Genomic DNA, 26,788 nt, shown 5'->3' with positions numbered 1-26,788 from the left:
TTTCCCTCTTCCTTTTTCCGTTTCCTTTTCCTTTTTTCCTTTTCCTTTTTTCCTTTTCCTTTTCCTTTTTTCCTTTCCTTCTCCTTTTTCCTTTTCCTTTTCCTTTTCCTTTTCCTTTCCTTCTCCTTTTTCCTTTTCCTTTTCCTTTTTCCTTTTCCTTTTCCTTTTCCTTTTCCTTTTCCTTTTCCTTTTCCTTTTCCTTTCTTTACTTTTTTCCTCCTTTCTCCCCATCTTTTCTTTATGTTCATTGTAATGAAGCAAGCCAAGCTATAGCCAGCACTTCCCAGTGCTCCAGTGTGCCCACAGCCACCCATATCCTTTTCCGTTCGTCGGGACCGCTCACCGGTAACTGTGACCTTGAGCGCTTTGCGGGTCACGCAGCAGCCGTGAGCGGTGCCGGAGCCCCAGCTGCACACATGTGGGCCCGTGCTTTGGTGCTGAGAGTGTTTGCAAGAGGAAGGAGGGGAAAAAAAGAAAAAAAAAGAAGAAAAAAAAAAAAAAAAAAGAGAGAAAAAGAAAACCAAACGCTGGCCTGAAGCAGTGCTAATTAATTACCTTAGTAGGAAGGTGCCACATTCATGTGAAGGTTACTGTGAGCGGAGCAGCCCCCTCAGACGCTGACAGTAACGCAGCACGGAGCGGGGGGCAGCAGCGCCCATGGGGCAGGGGGCTGGAGGTGGGGGGGGAGTCAGAGGGGTTGGCTTTGTGCAGCAGAACCGAAGGGGGCTTTGTCTGTGAGGGACGGGGTTGTCAGCTGCCTCCCGAAAGAGCTTCGTTTGGAGCGAAAAGGAGGGGGGGGCCCAGCCCAAAGATGGACCAGCGTCCTGGACGCCGTGAAGTTCCTGACACAGCAGTGAGCTGGGAAAAACAGAGCTGCCAAGGGAATCAGGAGCCCCGAAACCAGAACGTTTGTCCAAGAGCTATGACAAAATATTAGCTCCCGAAATGCTGTTCACAGATGGTTTAAGTGCGTCAGCCTTGCCCAAGCACTGTGCTTTAGCTGCTGCTCCTCGCACGTGGCCTTGTTGGCGCTGCCCCACAGCCGGGCAGTGACAGACCCACGGCCGTGGAGCGGGGCGCGGGCAGAGCGGCGTCCCCACCCCGGCTCCTGGGGGGCTGAGCCCGTGCCTGTGCCAGCCATTGGCCCCACTGCCTCTGCACGCCTGCTCCTGCAAGAGGCAGGCCTAAATGAACCCCCGGTATTTTTAAATGCCTCATTTCTTTCATAGGCTTTTGCTTTTCTTTCCTTTTTGGATTGCAGTCAGTATGCCGTAGCCAAGCTGCAGAGGAAGCCCATGTGTTCCCACCACAAACCAAAAAAAAAAAAAAAAAAAAAAAAAAAAAAAAAAAAAAAAAAAAAAAAAAAAGTACTTTTCTACAAGGCTCAAACCAGAACAATTACTAAAAAAACAAAAACAAAAGAACCCCTCCAACCACCCAACCCACCCCTTGGCGCTCAAAAGAAACCCAGTGGCCGCTGCTTTCGCGCCCCCCCCCCCGAGCTCCATCAGGTTCCATTTGCTGGTCGTGCTGCTCCCCCGCACCCCCCGCCCCACGGCCCAGCCCTGGCACTTGGGGGCTCCCCCCTCAGGGAAGGGGGGGGCTCAGGGCACCGCTGGCCCTCGGCCCCCGGCGCGGCCAGCGCGGCTGCTGGGGTTTGCTGAGCATAATGGGTCTGAAAAAGCGCAAAGCCGCTGGGCTAAATATATCATTGTTGCTGGGGAAATAAATAATAAACAGAGCCGCCATTACGAGCACGCGGTTTAATTGGTTCTCCTTCCTCCGGCCGGAGGGCCAGCCCGGGCGTTTCGGAGGAGCAGAGTTGCAGGTACCACGTCAACACAGAGCAATGGTGATTTAACAAAAAAAAAATCAAACAAAACCAAACAATAATAAAAAAAGAGTGGGTGCAGGCCCTGAAAAGCACGTGCATGTCCCAGTCCCAGAAATATTTATTACAGCTCATGACTGCAGTAAAATTAAGAAGCTCTGCAGAGGCACAGGCACGCTATCGACAAAATCTAACGGGCCAGCAAACGAAAGGGGCACCCCAGCCCCTGGCCGCCGGCCGCACCCCGGGCAGAGGTGTCGCTGGCCCGGCCAGGCCGGGAGCTGGCCCTGGGGTGAGCGGTGGCCGACGGCATCCGAATGAGCTGGGCTGCACAAGAGCTGCTCTAACAGCGGCTGGAAAGACGCAAACCAAAAAAACCACCCCAACCACGCGCTGTAGCGGCAGGTCCCGGCTGGGCTGCGGGAGGTCACTGGCTTCACTGGCCTCACGGTAGCCACGTCCCCTCCACACTGGCCCCGGGCACCCCCGGCCACGGCAGGGCGAGCCACGGCAGCCGCACGTCTCAACGCCGGCTTGGGAAAACCTCTGCTGGCTCCCTGGGCAGCAGAACCCATCCACGGTGTCTGTGCCCATCACTTCTCCGCTGTTCTCGACGGACAGCTGGTGTAATGAAAGCCCTGATCACGCTGCAGATCTTTAACGATCTCATTGTCTGGGGCTGGGCTCCACCTTGGCGTAGGGAAGCGGGAGCAGCAGCCGGGACGTGATGCCCTCGCGGAGCCGTGGGACGCTGCCGGGGAGACAGGCCGGGGAAATCTTCCTCTGGAAATGAATTTCAATTTATTCAACCTCCACCAGCTCCCACGTCCAGAGCATCGTCCCTGCCTTCGCCGCACAACACGAGCCCAGCAGCAGCTTTCCAGGCTGCCCGGCTGCACAGGAGTTTTTTTTGGTTTTTTTTTTAATTTTTTTTTAAACCTTCCTGAGTGCGTCAGTGAGTTTTAGAGCAGAGGTGTGATTTTTCTGGAGCCCTTTGTCTGAGGTTTAGAGGTCAGAATGAGCTTCATTTAGAGAAGGGAGGGTTTATGAGCAGTAATAGCCAGGTGCCACCTCCCGAGCCGTCGAACAGCCGCTAAACCACCAGCTGCTTCGCCGCACTTGTCCTCGCATCATCAGCTCGCACCCAGAGAACAGAACTTTAAATGGCTATTTCTTAAAAAAACACCCTTGCTCTTAATCTCTATTTCCCAAAAGCTAAAGCTTTGAATTAGCCCAAATGTACAAAGTATAATTGCTTTGAGGTTTCTGGTTCGTTACGATAATTAAAACCCCGCACGCTGGCGAAGCAGAACGCAGCCCCTCAGCTCCGGGCTCGCTCCTTCTGCGCAGGTTCCTCCCCCAGCTCCTCACCGACCCGACTTCAATTAAAGCAAACAGTCAGAAATGCTAAAAATAATGCACGGAAATGTTGAAATGCTGCTAAAAAAGTGTGTGTGTGGGGGGGAAGACACTCACATCCCAGGTCCCCAAGGGGGCAGGGCTCGCGGGGCGGCTGCGGGCTGGGCCGGGGCCGGGGCGCTGCGGGTGCCCAGCAAGGCTTTGGGAACCGGCTCCGAGATGCTGAGCAAACGCCTTCCCGGCCAGCGGGAAAAAAGTTGTGTGTAATCAGGCCTGTGCCTGCTTCCAGGGAAATAAAGCGTCCTTGTTTCGAGCAGAAAACGCAGGTTTGCTATTCTCGGGGTATCTGCTCCCGCGTCCCGCAGCCCGGCTGCACACACAGGCGCGCGGCTCGGCCGGGGGATATTTCTGTGCTCTGGATTTGATTACCGAGCGCTATTCCAGGCTGGCCGTGATTTACGGCGCGCTGCTCCGGAGAGCTGCGGAATCACGAGTTTTGTGCTATTTCAATCGTTTCTGGAGAGCACACCGATGCTGTGTCACTGCAAAACCAAGGACGGGAGGAGCCTTCCCAAGGGGCTTCGGGACGAGAAAGCCCAGGTTGGGGATGGTTTTTCCCTTAGTCCTCTCCCCGCCTCAGGAAGCAGTAGCTGTAGCGGGCCGGCTCGCAGAGCCTGTCCGCATCCGCAGCGCTGCCGGGCTGGGAGCCTCGCGGGCACCGGGAGGAGCAGAAAACCCTTTGCATCTTCCCACGGCAAGGGATGCTGCGTTCCAGCTGTTGTAGAGTGGCCATCGTCCGGCCAGCAGCAGCTCCTGGGAGTCCCCACTCCCCTCTGCGGCCCTGGGAGGGCTGCGGGCTGGCAGAGGAGTCCCAACGCCAAACGAAATCGTCCTGGAAAATAATCTGAACGGGAGATGAGGGGAGCGCAGCTCCTCCTGCCCGAGCATCACCCGCAGCCCCCACGCTCCTCGGGCGGGCCGGGCCAGAAATAAAGGAAAGGCTCTTAGAGGCACCAACATTGCTTGAGGCTGTTGGATTTGTGCTGTGAAATCGCTGGGATAAATCAGAATAACTCCTCTCCAGGATTTAAACAGAGCCATCAGCTGGCTGCTGCGGGACCCCAACGTGTGAGCACGGCGAGGCCGCGGCGAGCATCCTCCTCCCAGCCCTCACCGCCCTCGTCCAAGCTGTCAGCAGAAGTGAAATTAAAATAAGTGCTAGCCTTTGAGGGAAAATTCCCATGCTCCAACTGCATTCACAAAACACAGCAGCAGGAGAGCCTGAAACCAATACGACAGAGCCGCTGGGCCAGGAGGAGAGCGCAGCCCGCGCCCCGCAGGGAAGGGGCTGTGTTGCCACGTCCCGCTGCAGACGGACACAGCGCTGCGTACGTGTTCACAGCCGCAGCCGCAGGGCACTCGTGCAGGACGGCCGCATCCCTCCCGCGCCCGGAGGAGCTGTGACGGCCTGGTGCTTGCTCCCGCCTCCAGCACACGACGGCCGTTCGGTCTCAGCCTGCCTTCGGCAGCAGCAGGCGCCCGCAGGAGCCCCTCGGCAGCGGAAAGCGCTGGCGCTGAGGACACAGCGTCCAAACCCGTGTGTCACGGCAGTACCCGAGCCCCGCGAGCGGCTGCGGAGCACGGCTGTAATTAGCTGTAATGGTCTGGGCTGCTATTCAGGCCACCGAGCTCGGCAGAAGTCTTCTCGAGACAAGACAATTACCAGGAGGATGTTTTGTCTGACTGTGGAGCCAGATGGGAATCTGAAAAATTCATGGCCAGAGTCTGAAATTGTTGCTCTTCCTGAGTAATAGCCTGCTCTAAAAATGGCATCCAAGCTAATCTAATCCAACTCAACCCAACACAATCCAGCCCCAAGCCAAGCCCAACCCCAACTGCAAGCCAACGCCAACCCCAAGCCAACCGCAAACCCATCCCAATCCAACCCCATCCACCCCACCCCACTCCCAGCCCCCAGCAGAGCACAGGGAGCAGCCTGGGTGCTCCCAAACCATCCGCGGTGCTTCACTTCCTGCTGCAAAACCCCACAAACTCAGGAACGAGACAAGGGCCAGAGCTTGGCCACGGGCTTGCGGGGACCTGAGAAACGCTGCGCGTGTTGGCGGCCACCGGGACACGGGAATCAGGGCTGGTGCACCGTGGCCTGGCCGTGGCCAGCTCGTGAGTACTGCACTCTGAGACTGGTTTGACATCTGCTTCAACAGCTGTTATTGCACCGTGTCTTTTTTTTTGTTGTTTGTTTAACGCCTAAAATGATGGGACACGGAATACAGGAGAGCCTGTACGCGGTGCCAAGGCTGAACACCCTGCTTTCTTGTAATTTTGACTGATGGCTTTAATATTAAGCATCAAATGCCGTGTCAGGCTGGTTTAAAAAAATATTTTCTATCTTTAATTTCTCTTGGAATAAACCAATGTTTACTCCAGCATTAAAGCTGGCCCAAAGTGGGAACATTTAGTGAATGGTTCAGCCAAACTTTTCTTTTTGGAAAGTTTTAATTAAAAAAAAAATATTCCACTAGCTCTCCTGTAAGAGCAAGAACTTCTGCTTGTGCTTTATTTTCCTTTCCTCCAGAAAACACCTGGCAAACACGTCTGCATGGGACTGCTGTTCCCAGTACTCTCCAGGCAGCGTATCCAGCGGCTCCCGCGCACCTCGGCAGAGGAATTCGCTCCCGGCTCAGCGTAACCCCAGCCCAGGGACCAAGGGGGGAACGCTGCGCCGGGGCGCCGTGGGCACAGGGAGCGGCCGCAGCATGTTGGCACCCAGGAGCCCGTGCTGGGGCCCGGGCAGCGCGACTGCAGAGCTCCCGAAATACCGCACCCCTTCGGCATCGCTTTTAGAGCGATCCTGACGTGTGTGACATCCTCATTTCTCCACAGCACGCGTTCTGTTTGAGACAAATCACAGATGGTCACTGCTAAACCCAGGGATGAGCACGAACCGGCAACCCGCCAGCGAAACGCCAGCTTTTACCCCTGCAAAGCCCTCCGCCCTCTTCACCCAACACCTTACAGCGGGAAACGGGCCTGCGCGGAGGCCTCGCCCCTGCCCAAACAGCCGCTGCCAGGTGACGTGCCCGCGGGCCAGCGCGCCGCTCCCGGCGGGGCTCCAACCCCGCGGAGACGTGCTGTGCCGCGCTCGCCCCGGCAACTGGGAAAAAAAGATCCACTTCTTCCTTTTTTTTCCCAAGACAAAAGTCCAGGAAGTTTAATTTCTGTGAAAGAAACGTAGAGAGGTCTGACATGTGCGTTTCCCTCATTTCTACGTGACGCCACGAAGCGAAGAAGGCGGCCCGCGGCCCGAGGGCGGCTCTGGATGCGGAGGTGTTTGCAAGCGCGTTTCTGCAACTGGTCTCAAATGTCCTTCGCTTCTCTCCTTACAGGTCTTCTAAAAATATCAAATATAGATCTTTCCCTCATCATATTTTAAGATACTCTATTTATACATTAATTCTTTCAAAAATAAAAAGTGACACATACAGCAAATCAGTCACTCGGAGTCTTTAAAATCATTACAAAAAGCCACGACACCCATCCCCAGCCGCGTGCGGCAGCGTCGCCCCTGCACAACAGTCTCTGCCGACGGGCTGGGGCTTCTTTCACCATTTTCTATCACAAAATATAGCAATTCCAGCTCTCGACACGCCACCCGGCCAGCCCGGCTCTGCAGGGCTCCTTCTCCCTCCCTCCTGCTTCAAACCGACCCAAAATGCGAGGGGTTTGCAAACCCCCGCTGCCGACCGCTCGCCCCACGGCCACGGAGCAGGAGCGTCCTCTCCAGGGCAGGGCAGGGCAGAGGCGCGGCGGAGCCGCAGGGCTCCTCCTTCGTGTTTTGTAAACCACAGGTTGGCCACACCAACTGTAAACGTCCGGCGAGCACGGAAATAATTTACCTCGCACAAGCAGCACTGCACAGACTTGGCACGGACAGACTACACGCCAGGCTTCAAGCAAGGGGACCACCGAAAAAGCAACGGCGGAGAGCGGCAAACTCGGCTCCAGAATGGCACGTCAGCGCCAGGGCGTCGGCGAAAGCACGGCTGTCTCTGTGCAGTGTGCATTGGAAAGCGGAGATACCAAACAGCCGGACAAGGAGTGGTCTTTATCCGGAGCTGCATCGCACGCTCCGGGAAGGGAACGCAGGCTGCACAGATCACAGACCTTTACCTCGCAAAAATCTAAATCTTTAAAAAAAAAAAAAAAAAAAATAGTTTGAGATGTTTGGTCCAAAACATTCTCCCCTCCACCGTGCTGATGCCTGGTGAGTCCTGACAGCTCCCGGCCGGTCCCGCGCCCACCCCGCAGAGCCCAGCGAGCGTCTCGCTCTCGCCTGCAAGAGCAGAGCTCGCCAGGCTGCTCCCGGCCTGCACGGGAGCCCAGCCTCATCCAAACTGCGGGGACAGCCTGCGGTCCGGCCCCGGCCAAAGCACCTCACCCCTTCCCCGGCCGCAGCGGCGCAAAAAGGGGCTGGGTCGCTCCCGGGCTGGTCGGAAAGCGGGGAAGGGCCCGGGAGCAAAGGGCTCCCGGCTGCTGACTGCTCATCCTCCAGCGGGGAGGCCGAGGGGCTGGGGTCACCAGCTCCGACCAGTGCCGGCAAACAGTCTGACTGCAGGGTGCACCGGGCTCGGCGGCACTCTCGAGCCAGTTCACAGTTTGCAGGCTGGGTCCCGACGGAGCGCTCCGGCTGCGGCGTGGGGCTGCGGCGTTGCTGGTTTTTTTGATCGCTGCGAGGGCTCCCAGCGGGGTCGTGGGGTTCGGGCATCGCCTGCCTCTGCTCGGGGCTGGAGGTGCTAAGCCACCGCCCCTGGACCGCTCCCTGGCACGCGGTGCGGGAGGGGACACGTACGCTGTTACCCACGCAAACATTCAGCTCAGCGGGCACGGGGAGGTCCTCACCCTGCGTCGCACAGCGGCAAAGAGCAAAACGGCCAGAGGACCCCGCCAGCGGCTGCCATGGATACCATGTAAAGCTCAGCAGAGGCGCTCCCCGTGCCCACGGTTATAGGAACTCGATGTAGTTCTCGGGGATCAGTCCCGTCTTCCCGTTGAGGGTCCCTTCCAGCCAGCCAGGCTCCTGGGAGGGATGAACTGCAGAAGGGAAGGAAAAGGCAGGTTACTATGGAGGGGTCACTGCGTGGAGGCTGCTGCTCTTTGTGTGCTGACAGCGCAAAAGTTGCTATGGGAGAGAGCAAGGCCTTTAAATTGTGATTATTTTTAAGTAAGGAGACTAAAACGCGAAGGAACTCAGAACGCTGAAGCTCTCCCCGTCCGCGCCCGCTCTCCCTGAGGCCCCTACGCGCTGGGGATCGCAGGGAACCACAGCGGGACCCAGCCGGCTGCTGGGCTACGGGCTGGGCTTCCACGTACCAGCCTGCGCTGCAGGGCTGGTGGGACAGAACCAGGGCTCAAGGCTTCCTCCAGACTTGGGATAAAACCTCTTCGAAGTTCGAGAGAACGTGGTTAACTCCACCACCTCGTAACCCCGCACGGCCGTGTTTCCAGAGCACACCCTGGAAAGGGCAGCGGGCACTGCGGGGGCCCACGTCCCCCCAGAGAAGAGCTGCGGGGACAGGCCCTGAGCGCAAACAAATGTTTAAAACCGGAATCTTTGTCATCCAACGGCAAACACGGGCATTGTGCTCATCAACCCGGCACAGAAACACAGCACAGGGGAGCAGGGCGCCAGGTTCCTCTGCGTGCCTCCTCTCCTGCCACAGCCCCACGCACGGCAGGATGACTGTTCTCTCTGCAGATAAATCACGACTGACATCGACCGGGGAAAAAGACGCGGGAAGACGGCAGTGTTTTTAGTTCAAACAGCTCCACGCTTTGGGAGAGACCAGTCCTCACCAGCGAGGCAAAGCCCGTCACTACCGGGTATGCCTGCAGAGGAGCAGCGTACAGAGCAACGTAGTAATGAAAAAGAATCCAAACCACAGAAAACAACCCGCTTTAAGAGCCACGGTGTTCTGGCTCCTAGATTTAAATGCTGACCAGCCCCGGGTTTCACTTTTTTCCATGCCTACGCCCTCTCACACCCAAGTCTCGGGGCTCTCCTCTCCGCTCCGAGCTGAGGCTGGGAGAAAAAAAGCCACCTCCAGCCTGCAAGGCAAGGCCCCACGGGCAAAGGCCACCAAGGGACAAGCAACTGTAAGTGGGGGGTGTGTGTCTGCGTGTCTCCAGCCCTTCAGTCTCAGCAAACGGGCTGGGAAGTGCTTTACCCGAGAGCCCCTCCCATTCAGCATCACAACAAGGGCACGCAACTGCCAAGCGCACACGATCTGCTGGAAAATCCAAGTTTCGTGTAACTAAAAGGACAAACGCTGTGGAGTTTAAAGAGCACTCTCAAACCATGGTGTTATTTCTTACAGACGCCGCTCGGTGTGGGTAACAGCACCCCGATTTCTCGCTCGGCTGAGATGCTGCTCTGCCCTGTGCATCCTCAGGGAACATTAAAGCCAAACAAGAGCCTGCCTCTGAGTATTTCCAAGATCCATTTGCTTTCGCTGGGTTTTATAAAACCCCTTCATCATCATAACGTTTCTACCAAGCAGCGCTGTTTCTAACTCACTTCCCCCAGCTAACGTGAGCCTCGGCTACGCTGCGAAGCGATTAGAACATGCTGTATATTTTTCCCCTTGAATAATCCATTGATTTTTATCTAGGAAACACAATGTATTTAATTCAAACTTGTTCCCCTCCTAGCTGCTCTAATTCCCATGGGCTCTCGAAGGGGAGACCATGTTTATTTATAAGATATCTACGGAGCTGCTTAGGAAAAGTATTTTCTTTATTTCCCATGTTTTCATTCTCTTCCCCCTTCTGCTATATTCTCGTACAGACCCCAGGGCAAAACCACCGCATGTGGTAGCAGTTCCCCAAATGACAATGCTTAACATATAAAAGCCAAGAACTACTTGGAAAGTAGTAAAAAGTCTTTTCTTTACATTGGGATTATATCTAAACCAGAGCTGCCGAATTCCATGGGGCACAGCCTCTTTCCCTTGGTGCAGGAAACAGAAAGCCGACCTTCATTAGCACAGTCTCCAAAAAACCGACAAACAGAGCCCACCTACCCCAGCCCTCAGGGTCCGGGGGGAAAAAGCACATGCTGCTTCTCCATCTCCTGCACAAAACATTATGGCATCTGCAGAGAATACTTCTGGTGTGGATACTTGGAACTGATCTCTCCTACCCAGAAAACCCTTGAGGAGCGGCTCTGTAGATGGCAAACGCTGGTGTTGGTCAACCCCTCACCAGTTTCTCCCTTTAGAGGAAGGGGCCGTGCCCGTAGGAGGGACGCGGGGTGGTCGTGCGGCCCCGCGCCGCACAGGCACACGGGGGTCTGCGCGGTGCCACCACTGGAGACGTGGACACGTCTGCTCTGCTCCGGGGGAGAGGATGGGGGTCCCACCTGCCCACCCCTCCTATTTAACACGTCTCCCTTGGGATGAAATAAATCAGGATCTTCTCACACCAATCCCAGAGAGGGCTGGGTGATCAGCTGTTTTCAGCGTGGACAGGAAAAGTAAGGAGAGACACACCTCGCGTTTAATGCCTGCATTTCAAGTATTTCTGCTCTCCTCCTTCACGGGATTTCTAGTGGTGGAAATGGGACAGTCCTTAAAGAGAGGACTGAAAGGAAACTCCTGAATTGAGAGTGCAAATCCCTGGGTCACAGGAAGAAAACCAGTAATTTGCCAAACTCAGCACTGAAATAAGAAACAGCCAAGTGTCCTGCTCTGTAGACTTATCTGTTGGTGCTGGCTCTGTAGCAGCTCACAGGGACGTTACACGAGATGCGAGATGCTGGTACTCTGAAGTGAAGGGGAGGCAGTGCTCCCCCGGCCGGCGAGGTGGGTGGCTGCCAGCCACAGGTAACACCGCCATCATTAGAAGGACGCTAATTTGGTGGTGTGTACGAACACATACCCCTGGTACGTCCACCACCATCCCAGATGTTCTTGCTCCCCACCAAACCCTGCTCCAGGCTCCGGGGAAGCCCAGCGCCAAGCACGGAGCAAGCGCGGCTCCTGCAGCTCCGGGCACAGCCCTCCTGACCCCGCTTTCCCGACAAACCGCAAACACCACGCTGAAAAACGAGCCCGTTGCATCCCAGTCCCGCAAGGCGCCCGGCGCTGCTGTGCCCTCCCTCCGGATCGGGGACTCACCGTTATCAAACACGGTGCCTGCCGTGAAGGAGAGCTCCGAGTCGTGTTCCGCTTTGCAGGCGTACAAAGCTCGGGCTTTCCGCAGCGGTGAGCTGCAAAAAGAAAACATTTATTGGCACAAAAAAGACTCTGCTGTACACAGCACTCCCCTCCCCACTGTGTTGAAGCAGGGTCCACGGAGGGGCTGCACAGTGAAGAGGGGTCCAAGGGCCTCCACCCCTCTATGAGGGCCCGTGGGAAAGAGCGAGGAAGACGCCAGAGGAGGCTGAAGGCTCTCAGGGATGAGCCCCCAATTTTCACCGCACTGCAAAACCCAACCCGCGCCCATCCGGCACCGCCAGGCCCAGAACCACGCCCGGTGCCCAGGCAGGGCAGCCCCGGGCCAGGGGTCCCCGGCAGAGCTCCAGGCGCCAGACGGGAGAAACGCAGCGGGGAGCTGGAAACGTCTGGAGAGTGCCGGAAGGGCCACGAGCGACTGGAGGCCGGCGCGGAGCGAAGGCGGGCAGCAGGCGCCGGCAGTGACCCGCTGCCCACCGGCCCCGCTCATCGCCGAACCCATCGCTCGCCAAGTGCAGCTGCAGCCACGAGGAGAATTTTGTGAGGAAGAATTAGCGCTTGGGGAAAGGTATTTCAAAACAGAAAAACAAGTGGGTCTGTGAAGAATTTGCCGCACTTCTTTAGAGACTGTACCTGAAGATAAAAAAGATTTAGCAGCCATTAGATTTTACCGGGAAGTGTCAGTGTGCCCACGCTGCGGGGGAGTGAACTGGAGCAAAGAGAGCAAGAAATGGAGCAAATCGCTGACAGACGCAGGGAGAACATGAAGGAGCTCAGGACCTCACCGGCAAACTGGCACGCAGAGCTGTCCCCTGCACCCGGAGCCTCCCAGCCCCCCCTTTCCGGGTCTGGGCTCGAGCAAGGCTGGTGGGCAGCCGGACACCGCCGGGCCGCGGTGACGGTGCCAGTGCAGACCTGCCCGGCAGCGGGCCACGCGGCCGGCTGGCTGCACCCTGCGCTGCAGCGGGCTTCTCGGCCACGGCACGGCCCAGCCAAGGGATGGAAGTGGCCCCAAGGGGTAACGAACAAGGCATCGACGTTCCTCAGTTCAGCGGTTTCACCAACTTTTCTGAGGACTTGGACCTATCCCAAATTCTCTCCGAGTGAGCCCAGGGAAGCGGCATGCTTTCACATCGTGCCGAAAGCGGTTCACCTTCACACAGAAACCACAAAGCAGGGAAGCTGTGAATGGTTTTGGTTGCGCTGTGAAGAGAGCCCCGAAGCGGAGGGCTCTCCTCCCCGGATTCCAGCTGCCCGATAGCAGCAGCTGCCAAACGCGTCAAAAGGCAGGGCGAGCAAACACTCCTGCTCCAGAGAGGGCCCTTCGCTGCAGGGGGCACGGCTCTCGGTGCCTGGGGACGCTGTCAATGAAAACCAAAAGGCATTTCCAGCCTTACTACCTTGACTTATTCACGTTGTTGTTGTTCTCCCCCAAAAATGACCTCTGCGGCCTGGTGTCCCCGCAGCCCCATCCTGCCTCTTCGCCCGCCGGCTGCTCTCCAGGCTGCGGCTGTGCCCGTCAGAGCCTTGCGGGGCTTTCCCGGGGTGCCACGCGGGACCCCGCCATCGCTCACGTTAGGTCTCTGCCTCCAAGCGTGGCGCAAGGCCAGCGAAGCACTCAGGAGTTCCGCCTGTCTGCCCGAGTGCGGTTCGGGGGCTGATGAGCGCCTCTCCCCCAGAGGAGGAAGGCTGCTCGGGTGGTATTACGCCGCTGTCAGCCTTCGCAGACAAACAAATAACCCAGCCCAGCCGGCAGCTGTTGTACAGGCAGCACTTGTATGGCTGTCGGTGTGGGGAAGAGTGCGACTGCGCCTGTAACAAACAGGTTCGACACGGCTCCCTCCGAGGAGGGACTGCTGCCCCGGGCTGGGAGCCACGAGGGGCTTGGGACAACAACGGCCTCCTGCTCCACTGTGCCTGGGGTGGGCTCGGAGGAGAGAAATCCCACCCGAGGGCCCCCTGCGCACAGAGCAGAGGTGATGCTGCTCTGCCTTCCCCCGCGTGAGCATCCTCCGGTACCAGGTCCCCAACACTGCCCGCAGTGCGAAGCGGGACCTGCATCCTCCTGCCCCGCTGTGCCAGCGTGCACAGCCTGGCCTCCCGCTCCGGGCTCCCGCCGGAAACCTTCCGTTAGTCCGTCTGTGACTTTCAGGACCGACTTACTCCCACAACGCCCGAGACACGGGCACGCAGCAGGGAAATGCCTGTGTTGCCCCAGGTTCTTTACCTTCCTTAAATTCCCAATCAGAAAAGGGAAGTGGCTGGAAAACGAGGTATCCCAGTGCTGTACAAAGGCTTGTTACTCGTCGCAGTGCCCGGGAAGGCAGCACACGTCTTACCTGCTGCGGAGAGGGGGAAAGTGAACGGCCGGAGCTGAGATGGCGGGCAGAACCACAGAACCCAGCAGCGACGCCGAGCACTGCGAGGAGGACCCACCAGCATGGGGCTCAAAGGGGGATTCAAAGGGTCTCCCCCGGGGCAGGGGACCTTGAAAGCTCCTCTCTTGCTGAGCGCAGATAGCTGCCTTGGGGGTTGAGCAGGATGCAGAGGGAAAAGGGAAGTGAGGTGGGGGAAACCGAGAAAATCAAACAGAAAATAGCAAAAGCGACAAAAAGCAAAGCGAGTTCTGCAACAGACCTGATGGGGGATGAGTCGCTGGACGTAGAGGAGGTGGGCATAGGACTTGATGGCGCGGAGAACATGGGCCAGGACGGTGAGAGGGGTGACGTTGGGCTTGGATTCTGAGGGCTGCAAGACATAACCAGATACCTTATCAACGTGCAACCACAGAAACAAACAGCAACCGAGAGACAGTCAGACGACAGCCGACGATAGCGAGTGCCTTGGGAATATTCAGCGCATGAGACACAGCTACGAAATGAAGTGCTGAGACCTTGGGAAACGTTTCAAGGCCAGATCTGCATTTCTCTGGACAACAAGAGCTGGATCTTCCAATTAACCCCTGCTCCATCGCCCCATCCGGCGAGCCCGACACCCCGTGTGCGGAGGGGCCACCTCGCTGCCCGCCACTGGCAGCCCAGCCACTTACCTGCCTTGTTTCATTTTCCCCACTGCTGCCAGAAATAGCTGGCGGTATTTCTGGATGTTAACAATGCCTGCGAGCAGCCTCCAGCCCCTTTTCAAGGTCGGTCATTGCGGTGTCACAGTCTGGGCCCCGACCCGCGGTGCCTGGCCACGACACCCTGTGTACATTTCAAACCAAACGGGTCCGAGAGGCTGGGAACCCAGAGGAGTTCGTTATCCACGGGACGGAGCCGGCCAGGGCTGTAGCATCTCTCTGATGACAACCAGCAGGAGAACAATCTCCAGCCCACCCCACCTCACAAGGGTCAGCGGCATCGCAGGGACCCTGGGACCCCAGCGCGAGCCGGCCGCCTCGCAGGTCATGCGAATGGCTCGCATCGAGGGACCAGCGCCAGCGCTCCGGCCACGCGTACGCAATCGGCACCATCCACACCTCATTGATTTGTTTGCCACGTTTTACGTGGAAGAACCCTTTTTCCCTCCTGCAAACTGCTCTCGATTCCTCACTGGTAAGCTACTGCTGCCAACCAAAGCTGGATCAAGTTCCTGACCCAGTCAATGCATGCAGAAGTCAAGCGAAGCAGTTTTGATTCCTTCAAAACTGCTCGATTTAGGTCATCTCGGGTTCACCAAAAAGCAATTATTGTCCTAAAATACCAATTTGAATCCAATTCATCTGCAGTTTCTATGCTTAGCAACTCATCTGCACTCTATCTAATTCAGCCTGTAAACTCCGTCCCTGGGAAAACACCAGAGAAACCTCTCCATGCTGAAAACGCCTCCGTAAAACAAGAAGTTTTGTAAAAGCATCGTGATTTATGTTTTTTTCCTGAGAGAGGGATGGTGCCTGTGACCACATGGGTCTGTGAGGAGGTGGGGGTAGGGGGCGACCCCACAGGCAACCCCCGGCCCGGCCCTATCCCTGTCCCCGTCCCCATCCCCATCCCGGGAGCTTCTGAGGGAGAGGGAGGGGAAGGGATATAGGAGGGGAAGGCTCCAGAGCACCCAGTAATAGCAGTTTATGGGTCCCACCACACCAAATGGACGTTGGACGGAGGGAAAGGGCTGCTCCAGGACTAACAGCACGCCAGAGGCCATTGCTTCACCGCTTCTCACTTGTCTCAGGAAACCAGCACTTCTCTGAGGGGAGCGGGATGAAGTTGCTGAGCAGCCTTCCGACAGCACCAGGGTAAGTCCCGAGGCGGAGGGAAAGGCGGTCCACAGGCAGAGAGGGGCACAGCCCTCCCCCTCAGCTCCAGGCTGTGAATATATTTCATTTCAAGTATCCATCTGGGATTACAAAAACATTTTCTGGATATCTTTAACTCAGGTTTCCTCTTGTCACTGCGCAGTGTGCAGTGATGTGCCTCCTCCATGCTTGAGGAGAAGCCTCCTGAGGAGCATGGCTTGGACCAGCAGCCAACTCGGAAGAAAACCCCAATCTCCAAAAAGGATGAAAGCAATCCTCTCCCCTCCAAAACGAGCACAAGGAGAGTGGCAGCACCGGCGCACAGACAGTGGGACGAAGCGCGGGCAGGGGCCAGGGGAGCCTACTCTGCCTCTTAAAACTTTAATAAAAAGGTGAAGCCTCTGTAAAAAGGGTAATGGTCATGATCATTCAATACCTATTAGATCACAGCAGCAGTTCATTGTCTCAGCCCCTGGCTTCTGCTCCTCAAGCCCAGAACAGAATGTTTCACATCCTAACAGCAAAGAGAATATAACAAACGTTTTTCTTCCATTTCAAGCTGTATGTAAAAGCTCAACCTCTATTATTTAAAAGAAAAAGAACCAACCTCCTCCAACATCCAAGAGAGTCTCCAGGAAATATTTCTGATTAATCTTGGATTTTGTATTCTCCTGGAATTTTCCTCCCTTTAGTTGAGTTACCATTTAGCACCTTAAAATGAAAACGTCATTCTTGGCTCACCAGCTTCCTTCCAGTTCATGCATCTGTGCAACCAGCACCCCGAAGCATTCCTCGCCTGCACCGGGCTCATCGCTGGGTACCTGGGTTCTGCGCCAGCGCTTGCCGAGAGGCCGGTGGCCGTCGCTGGTGGTTCCCGCGTACGGGGCAGGCTGGCAGCTGGCGCTCCCTGGCATTCTGCGGTGGTGACAACTCCAAATGGAAAGGACAGGTCTGTGGACCTGGTCCAGTTTCTAGGGGAAAAGTGTTCCTGTCATAAATATCACCACCGCGGTGGCACCTAGAGGACACTACAGAAGGTGAAATTGTTGCTCTGAACTACTCTGAGGCATCTGCTTAAGGCCAAACTCTTGGCTTCTTTACTCTTCGCAGAAGCTGTGTCACTGGATTCAACAGAAACTAACGCTTTCCCTTTGTAATCATGGGCGACACCTTTATTGCGTCAGAGGATTACACGCACAGAGAAATGAGATACAGCACTGCATCACAGCTTTCACAGGAGGGCTGAAAACAGGGAACCTTCACAGGCAGACTAAGAACAGAAAACCTCAACATCTCCTAACCATTGTCACTAAGTAAAACCAATCTTTTTGCCGTTTTCTATCATCAAAATTGTCAGTCTTTTGAAAAACGAGTAATTACCTGTATTCCTTCGTCTTTAACAAAGCTGTTGACGTTGGTACTTACCACATATTAAATCCATTTCCAACTTTAAACAGAAGGAGGTGCTACAAAGACCATCAGTTAGCTCAAGTCGCAGAAATATTAACCCTTGAAGCACCAGTTCTTGCCGCTTCTTTTTCTCACTAGCAGGTGTCATCTGGTCATTTGTGGTGATGTCCCACCTTCCCTCAACACAACAAGCTGTATGGCACGTGGGGCAGGGAATTTTGGATTATTTTATCTGTGCATAAGCATGCTTCTGCCCTCTAATGGAGGGAGCATGTTAGATGCATTTGAAGACGTGGAGAGTGCTCTCCTCTGGGCAGCAGGCACTAGAACATCTCCTTCACTGTTAGTACTGCAAGAACCACCAGTATTTTGGAAGCCAGAGCCCGTTGGTTGTACTACCTGTATGAATGCTCTCTGGCTCTACACAGCTGAGCTACTACAGCGAGCCTCCAAGATGGTACGTGTCTGCACGGTCAACGGAATATGAACGCACGGGTTTATCACCTGGAAGGCAGAGGACCTGCTAGGTGGGCCTTTCGTCTTACCACTGTCTCTCACCGTTCACGTAGACTCCTCCATCCTGATGATCTCAAAAAGCTCTTTGTCAAGATGCACGTTACCTGCTCCACACATGGATGTTCTGAGGCAAGGAGCATTCCCTTGGGAAGCAGAGCCCCCGGCCTCCAGTCCCCGGCTCCAGCAAGGTTCCTTTCCAGTGAACCGTCTGCAGGGCAGGATGAGTCCGAAGACAGCTTAGACAACTCTACCCATCATCCCATCTTCTCGCTGGTTACAAACCCAGTGGGCAGCAGTCCCTAACGAACCACAAAGGCCCCACGCTGGGGTAGGAGAGGGCAAATGAACGGCCAAGCACTGCCCTTCTCAACAAGCAGCTTGGCCCACTGTCAAGGTGGGCGCTGGAGGGAGCGATGAGCTGGTGACCAAAACATGGCTGGGCTTGTCCCCTCTGAGAGCGGCCACCAACACCCAGGAGCCCTTTTGCCATAGCTCCCACCTCCTCTGTGGAGAGTGGGCTTAGGGTGCAAGAGGAGATATTGTCAGGTGCGCAAGCGATGGTGTGCCTGCATCGTGGGATGGGCACCGCCTCCGCTACCGACCCGGGCCCTCCTCACTACACAGTGGAAGGAATATCCGACTAGAAATTCCCAACGCACTTTTTGAGATGAAATAACTTTAAAAGAATGCAGCAGTAAAGTCGACTCTGTCATCGCTCCACCAGCTGCGCAGTCTGCTACACTAATTACAGTGCATAGTGCAACCAGTACAACTCTCAAAGAAGAGAGTTATTTCTGTGATCTTACGGTAAAAAAGCTTTACATCAGGAACCGGCACTTGGACCGGCCTCTACCTAAGAAGCTATCAATAATTTGGAGCAGGATTTTTGTGTCTTTGGATCCTTGGTGGAAAACCCCCACTCTTTGTGCCCACCAAAACCACTGAGAGAACTATTAATTAATGACTGTATGTGGATTTTTAAGTATGAAGAGCATCCTGTTTCAATCACGTTGCTCAGAGAAGAGACGAACACGGTCGTACAATGACCGAGCTACCCCCGCGTAGCCTTGTGGTCCTGCTCTGCAAGGCTTTCCAGCACATTTCCTCAAGAAGAACAAATGGACTTTTCAGGACCCTGCCCGAGCTGGCCCTCCCAGCACCTACGGACCGCAGGGCTACGATGCGCACAAAGGGTTCGTCTCCCTTCCGTGAAACACAGGTATTTATGTACAAAGGTACTGCTTGCGTGTCACTTTCTGAGCTATGTGCCTGCAGAACCTCAGTCTGGTCTCGCTGAAGAAGTCAGTGCACACGAGTGAACAGACTATTCTGAGGTCTCTGGCATTCTGGAAAACAATTTTCTTGTAGGATCCAATTTCCTTTCTGTTTCTCATGGAAAGAGCAGGGGTGGTGAGAGGCTTTGGGGAAATGCTGGCTGTTGGCTGCTGCCTGCCTTCAGTTCTGCCTGCAGAAAGCAAATGTCATCTGGACCTCTTTTTTTTTTTTTTTTTTTCTTTCTTCTTACTCTGGTTGACTTTGCGAGGGGCTCTTCCTGTTGGGTGCATAGTGGGAAACAAAACAGAGAAAAAAAACGCTAAGAACCAAAAATATCAGAAGCAGGAAGCAGAGAAGTGCCTAACATTAGAGTCTTCAGGGGCGGGCATGGACTTTTCCCCAAGAGAAGCAGCAGAGGGACCTCCACGAGCCGACAGCCCAACACGTCCCAAGGCTCTCACCTTTTCTGCCGGTCGTTTGTGCCCCTGGAAGGCAGCGGCCAGGCCCTGCAGCCCAGCGAGGAGGTAAAACCGCTCCGGAATGAGCAGCGCGCAGGAGGACGTCGTGTCGCAGCACTCGGCCCCGCCTGCTGCGGGGCACCAGCTCCCGGCTGCCCCTTCAGCGATCCCACTCCTCCAGCAAAGGAGCGTACTTAGAAATGTATTTAGAAGCTAAATCTTCCTCCCTGTGCCCTGTGCCTGCTGCACACACTGCCTTTCCCATTCTGATCTTTAGTTTGCTGCCTGAACACGTGAAAAAAAGCAGCAACTCTTGTTTCCAGACTCCAGTCTCCTTTCCAGTTGCCGTAGTTGAAAAATATATTTTCTAATCTCTCCTCATAACCTGTCTGTTCTCCGTTCCACCTCCTCTGCAATCTGCCTGCACAGACTGCCTCCGGCACTTTCTGTACACAGCTCAAGTCCTCCAGGCATTGACAGGACTGAAGAGTTGTTCTAGACAACTGCTGCTGCTTTGTTCCTCTGATCGAGAGGACACCAGTTCCACTTCAAAAACGTTTACAACTTGTTGTTTATTTTTGCGGAACTCGGTGCTATTTCTGGCACAGAACATCTAACAGTTATGAATGGGCAGAGTCTACCGACGAGTTAAAGCCCTTTCATGAAATCAGCTCAAGAAAAAATAACAACACTCCCATTCTGATATCCGTCAGAACACACTGACTGCACTAAAACACACCAAAAATCACCCAGCCCTTCAGCTCCTGATCTGTTCCTACAAAACAAGGCTGGAGAACATAAGGATCTTCTCAAAGCTAACTACAAAAAAACCATTATACCATCATTTAATGTCAGGGCACTTAAACTCTGCTAACAGAAGGCCAAGGTTGCAGCTCACCAGCGGACATGGCTCTGTTGCCTCAATGAAATGAGAGTCAGCCTTGGGTTGAGAAGCTCATGAAGTTCATGCAATGCTGCACATCCCAGCAGAGCTCAGAGCAGATGGATGGGCTCTAGCAAGCGATTCCCCGGGCCCTGGCTGCACTGCAGGTTAGTGATGGCACCACACCACCCTACACGTGACCGTTAGCTCACAAGGTCTCGGATGGCAGGATTCTTCCTCTGTTTGGTTAAATGGAAGAAAAATGATGCTAAAACTCTCACCAGTGTTATTTGCTCAGGAGTTATCTTGCTGCATAATCATTCAGGTGGAAAATAATGACACACTTAGGGAAATAAGCAGCCAAAATGCATTGTGGTCAACATCACTTGACAAAACAGGTCCAAAAAAGTTCAACTTGTTCAGCGTGGACTTTCCCACGTCTCCATTTTTTAGTTCCTCTGTCTCTGCGAGCACAGATTATAGGATCTTCTTTTTAATAAAATGGACATGTCTCTCTTTGGAATCTTGAAGATACCCAGCACATCGGTTTGTCTTGTCACTTTGCTGCTTGGCTTATTTCCCACACGTAGAAATATTTCCCTGCTTTATTAGGTTCATAAACCATCTAAAAGCTTTTCCACTTGAATAAAAGAGAGAATGGGAAGAGTTCGGACTTTGGGAAGGAGAGTTGGAGTTTGTGTCGTCCCAGTTGACAGACATTTCCATTTCCAAATACAGACAGATGACGCTTGATGTTTCACAAGGATGCGATGGCAGGGCTGGTGTAGTACAGCCTTCTGGCACGAAGCTGAGAGACGGATGTTAATGCTGGAGAAAGGTGAGCGAATAAGCAAAGAATCAGAAATGGAGGCATTTTCAGCATGAGTAAGCGCTGGAGGCACTGCGGAAAGGAAGCTTGTGGACTGGAGCGTACGTCAGCGTGACCAGCGTGTAGGTGTCTTCCCCCGTGGGTGGGATCTGGGCGACGGGAGCATCGTGCCATCTTAAGACGGAACAGCATTTCATTAGCAATCACACAACTAGTTTACAACAGACCATCTGCAAGTCATCGACCCATCGGTCACCGCTCTTACAGAAATGCCGCACCAGCACCGGAAGGGGACGGGCAAGAAGAGACTGGGCAGGGCAGAGGAATAGAGGCACCCTCAGGTCTGCGCTCACATGTCTCTGGGTCCTTCATGGCACCTAGCCTGGACACGACGCGTTCTGCCTCGCGCCACCATTTGCTCGGCAGCTGTATTTTCTGCTCCATTAGGAACTGCCTCCCTGCTTCCTCTCTGGCTCAAAAGGCTCTCAGCAGACTGAAAATCAAGCTGGCAGATTTTATGTTGAACCAAGTGCTTTCAAACCATATTAAAGCTCTTAATTATTAATAGAAAAGTTGTAATGTGCCAGTAGGAAGCCAAACAACAGCTTAGAAGGGAAGTGTTGGTAAATCAGGAGCCAGTATCTTAGTCACATCTTTTCCACCGCGCCACTGCCTCTAATCCATGAGGTAATTCTGCGAGTCTGGATGCATTAGTCACCAACACATTGTATTCACAATTAAGGAGAACTTAACAGTCCTCCAGAAATCTCTTATTTTTCTCTGGCGTTCAATCCACTGCCTTCTTCCATCCCCCAGAAAAGAACACTCTCCCATCTGCCACCCCAGCAACCATGCGGGATTCTTGGAAAACGAAGGCAATTAAAGTCCCGGTGGGACCACAGCCCCCAGATCAGCTGGGGGTGTTTGGTAGGATCAAATACCCAAGGTAAACACATCCTGCGCACGGGGCAGCCCCGCTTCGCGGCTCAGCAGGCTTTGCCAGCCATGAGCCCCTCAGACCTGCCGTACGCAGTTGAGGGTGGCCTGCGGGAAGTCAGAGCTGCAGGGAAGCCAACGGATGCGTAAGAAGGCTGTCCTCACCTCCAGCCACCCTGAACCTGGGGGAGAACTCCCCCAGCCCTCTGCCCAAGGCTCCTGGAGGAGCTGCACCCCAGCACCAGCCCCGCGCCGCCCCATCGCCCCGGCCCAGACAGCCCACAGCGGCTTCGGGCTCAGGGCAAGGGGAATCCAGCTGTTTCCCAAAACAAAACTCCCATTTGCTGGCAGAGACGTTCTGCTGCAGGGACCCAACAAGGGGACAGCCGGATCACCCGCAGTGCAGCCACGGCGGCTACGGAGGGAGATGCCTGGAGCTGAGTATTTTGCCCCACACGCCCTCAGACTCACATGAGCCCCAGAGCAAAAGCAACATTCTGCAAACGCCCAAGGAGGTTACGGGACAGGCACGCAGTCCTTACGGGACAGGCAGCAGCCACCCACCCCACCAGCGCTCACTGTCAGCTCTCTGAAGGAAGAAAAGTTTCTTCTGTTTTTCAAGCAATTTCTGGAAATGGTGAGAAAAGCTACTCCACAGCGTAAAAAATTCATTCCTGGCTAAGCAATCTTCCTCGCATAATTTGATAGAGGGCCATTTCCAGACTCAAATCCCAACAAGAAACAAAGACTGTTTATTTAAGCCTCCACCAGCACCACGAGTTAAAACCCTCATTTCTGTGTCGCGCAAACATTCCTCACGCAGCGTAAAGAACCAACACCTGCCCACGTAAGTCACACACACTGGGGAAACACTGAGGATTATTTTGGCCTGTAGAAGTGGTTTGAGAATAATGGGTGAGTAAAGCCACTGCATAATAATTTTCTGCATTGACTTGATTTGCCCGATTTCCTTTTGTGTATTTGCTCATGTACAGCTTTGTTTGCAAGTATCCTGCAAACATCAGTCACTGAGAGCTGATCAGAGCACTCCACCCCAAAACCCAGACACTACAATACTGAACCGATCAGTTTGATCCTATCTATCAAAAGAAGTTCTGCTTTTATTCTGTCCCTTCTTTTTTCACCTTTTTTTAACACGAACTTTGTAAGAACATTTTTGCCTCATCAGCGCTCATCAGCAAAATCCTCCTCCTCCAGTTGCACATCCCCTCCCAGTGCAGCCCAGCTGAGGGGCGTGAGCACGACAACCCTCCCAGTTTACTGGCCCAACCTCAACTCCTCTGCCTGCAATCAAGCTGGAAACAGAGCCTTTTTTTCCCTTCCCGTTAATCTAACACAGTGAAGATTAACACATCCAATTGGCTTTTTTTTTGGTGGGCCATGTTCTCACTTGTGTTTGTGCTCTCCCCAGTCTCCCCGCAGGCTGCCCCCACTGCCGTGCCGAGTCCCCGAGGCGTTCGGGGAGGACCCCAGGAGGTCTCTGACCCAACCTCCTCCTCAAGCAGGGGGGGCTGAGCGACCAGAGCAGGCTGATCCATCAGGGCTTGGACACCTCAGGCACTGATGCCGTGCAGGTATTACACCTGGAAGAGCCTGGCTCTTGTAAGAGACCCAAGCTCACCTTTTATCACGTCAAACACAACTAAGCCACGGAAAGACAGATAATTTTAAGTCCCATCTTGGGCTCCCATACTTAAAAGCTACAAATACACTGGGCGGAGATGATCCGTTGGACAGAGAGGATTAGTCGGTGGCGTTACTTGACGAAGCAGTGGCTGGGGGACAAACCAGGATGGGCTGGAAGAGCCCCAGCTCCCCCGTGGTCCTCAAGGAACAGCTCAGGCTCAGCCACGTCCCTGTCACACAGAGCCCGCTCTGCCTTCAGGCCCACGTGGACGTGCCCGCATAAACCCTTCCCGACCGAGGGGCCGCTCCTCCAAATTACAGCAGGGCACAGATCCGTGCTGCTACCCGAGGGCCGACGGTATCGAAGAGCCCACGGGAGGCAGACGGCCGCAGAAGCTCTCCCGCATCCACCAGCGCCGTGATGCACCCTGCAGCCGGCCGGCCATCCTGGCTGCGGGGTAGGTTTTCCCTGCTCCTCAGAGCTCCCCGCAGGGTCTCCGGGAACGAGGTTTGGGCATTTGCTCAAAGCGGGCAGGTCTGTCTGCCTCGCCCCCCACTCCCACCCCTTCAGCCTGGCGTGGGCAGGAGCCAGAGGGGATTTTCCTCTCCACCGCAGGGGACGCGGCTGCTTGCGTTGTGTTTTTCCAAGCGCCGGTGCAGACAACAACAAAAGATTAAATGCTGCTCCTTCCTCCCATGGTTTCCTCTCCCACTGTCCGGTAAACCCAGCCGGGACACCTTGACCGCAGGAAGCCTGCGGACCGCTCCAAACCCGGCTGGCCTCGCCGGTGCTGGCTGCCACCACAGCCAGGTGCCGGCAGCCGCCGGGCCGAGCTGGGCGAAGGCGGGAGCGACGCCAGCGCGCGGGGGCAGGCGAATAATTGGCGGCGGTTCTTATGCTCCTGATAATTTCCCAGCTTAGCACAACCCTGTCAACAGTGTCTGCAGAGCGGCTTGCGCGCAGCCAACGTGCAGCTGGACGGAAAGCGGACAAGGGCAAATTAATCGGCGGGCAGGATCCCTTACGGCGGCAGAAAGGACCGGGGAGATTGGGTTACCTCCATTTTAGGTTAAAGTGCTGGCGTTACAGCCTCAGCTAATTTATGAAGTTAATTAGGCACAAGGATCTTCTTTCAGAGGGAGACAGGATGTCTTTGTGAGCCAGCAGCCCTGTTTTCCTCCTGCCCCTTCGGGGGGAATTGTCAGCTTTCTGCTGGGAAACCGGATCGCGCGGGAGGAGGGGGCGCAGGCCAGCCGCCCCACGAGGTGGTCCCCATCCGAACCCCGCTCACGCGCCGCTCCCCCGCCCGCCCCAGCTCATCCGCAGCCCTGGCAGTGGGAGCTGCTGGGCGACTGGGGAGGTTTGGTACGCTTTTAGCATTTCCAGTGCCTGTGTGGTACGGCTGGAAAGCAGCGCTGCCTCCAGAAAACACTCCCACGTTTGTCAAAAGACTTTTACAAGGGAGAGTCTGGGCTACAGCCTTGATTTTGAATTAAATCTGCCTGCAGAAAGAGGAACCAAAGAATGCATTCGGCCATTTCTTTAAAATATTTTGACTGCGGTGACATTTATAGGTGGCAGGAAGACCTAATTTACTATCATTTTGCTTTCAGCAGTCTCAATAACCATTTTGGCTAGGCTCACGCGTGAGAGATTCTGCCCAGAAGAGACTCGGATGCAGGCTGAGCAGAGGCGCTCGAAGCCAGCCGGGACGCGGGGGCTGAGCGGGCTGGGGCGAGCGCTGCGCGGCAGCCGCCGAGCGAAAACACACCCCGGGACCCGCAGCGCGGCCAGAATCTAAGGGGAGATGGGGGTGGGCAGGCAGGAAAGGGAAAAGCAAAAAAGAAAAGGCTGACCCGCGAGAAGATGAGCCTGAGATCCGCACATCAGCCGGTAACAACACACAGACTGTTCGGCGAGCCGCCCCAGGGAAGGCTTTGGTGAAGCATCTTTGATTCTTGCATCCATCTCCCCACAATGGCCTTAATGTATTTTCAAATACTGCTTTATTTGAAAGTAAAATTTCCATTAGCCAATATTTGTCTGAGGCAGTTTCTTTGAAGAAAATACTGCTATGCAGCTATCTCCACACTAATTACATGAATTAAGAAAGCCACGAAAGTGCCATGTCTGTATGTTCTTTCCCAGGCTTCCAAGCAAGCCGTCTTTTAAGCATACGTGCTGCTGAAGTGTAAGGCGCTTTTTTAGATCTCTTGGAGGGAGATCTAATTTAATTCAGCTCGCAAGAAGCATCCCTTCGATGTTCCCAGAGCAAATCACACAAACAGAGCGGTGCTGTTCAAAGGCAGAAACTTCGGCGAAGCCTCCTGAGCAGCAGGGCTGGGAAAAGCTGCGGCGAGCGGGAGCCGGGCCAGAGGAGCCGCGGGACGGAGGCCGGCCGCCCGCCAGCACCCACGCACCCCACGCGGGCGATAGCACCCAGGGGCACAACCTGCCGTAACGCAGAAGCGGCAGACACAACGCCCCACACAACTCGTTCCTGATGAGAGAAGGAAGGCAGTGCCTGATCCTGCCAGGAAAAGGGCTCTGTGCCTGACAAATTACCTTTGTTTTAATGGATCACCCCTAGAAAATATTTTGAGGTATGACTACCAGTTCACGTGGTTAGCCACAGAACTGGAGGCTTACTTCATGAGAATATTTGGCTTAATTTTCAAGTTCAATTTGTGGAAAGTTTCTAGACCAAGAGCCAACTAAAAAGTGAAAGAGCTAAAGCTCTGAAAACTTGTTACGCCGAACCCTGGGGAAAAGCCCACACAGCAGAAAAACAGATGACCCATCCGTCTTCGACCTTCTCCTTCTGCGACCCAAAGCAATGAGCCACTGAGCTGAGGTGCCAGCGGAGCTGGCATCCCCTCCACGCTGGACTTTTCCTCTTGGCCAAACAGCCCGAAACGCCTCTCCTCAAACGGGGGTTTGCCATTTCCCGCTGCCCTCCCCAAACAAGATCACTGCTCTGGTGGCCTACGAGCATCCTTCTTTTTCACCGATCTTAAAATACCTCATGGAAGCACACAGATGCTTCAAAAATAAATCCAGGACTATTTAAGCACAACACAGGAAAGAATGATGAAATACATACGTATGCGTGTGTATATATACGCGAGCTTTAAAATGCATCGCCATCAGCAGCTGA

General features: G+C 54.7%; 1 protein-coding gene across 6 annotated transcripts in view; it reads right to left on the bottom strand.

The window, feature by feature from the left end:
• Window positions 1–6,391: 6,391 nt before the first annotated feature.
• ARHGAP26 (Rho GTPase activating protein 26) overlaps window positions 6,392–26,788 on the bottom strand; it is a 134,826-nt gene continuing 114,429 nt past the window's right edge. For 3 of the 6 annotated variants that reach the window (XM_086759229.1, XM_086759230.1, XM_086759233.1), the window contains exons 21-23: window positions 14,080–14,190; window positions 11,386–11,477; window positions 6,392–8,302 (exon numbers count right to left, since the gene is read on the bottom strand). In XM_086759229.1, coding sequence (XP_086615355.1) covers window positions 8,214–8,302; window positions 11,386–11,477; window positions 14,080–14,190 — 292 coding nt within the window. In that variant the 3' untranslated portion in view covers window positions 6,392–8,213. The other 3 variants (XM_086759231.1, XR_015260157.1, XM_086759232.1) reach the window with 3 other exon arrangements.

The sequence above is a fragment of the Chlamydotis macqueenii genome, chromosome 14 (assembly GCF_036417535.1).
Source record: "Chlamydotis macqueenii isolate bChlMac1 chromosome 14, bChlMac1.mat, whole genome shotgun sequence".
In the NCBI taxonomy this organism is placed as follows: Eukaryota; Metazoa; Chordata; class Aves; order Otidiformes; family Otididae; genus Chlamydotis; species Chlamydotis macqueenii.
The sequence above is the reverse complement of the archived record's forward strand: the minus strand, read 5'-3'. Positions and strand labels throughout refer to the sequence as shown.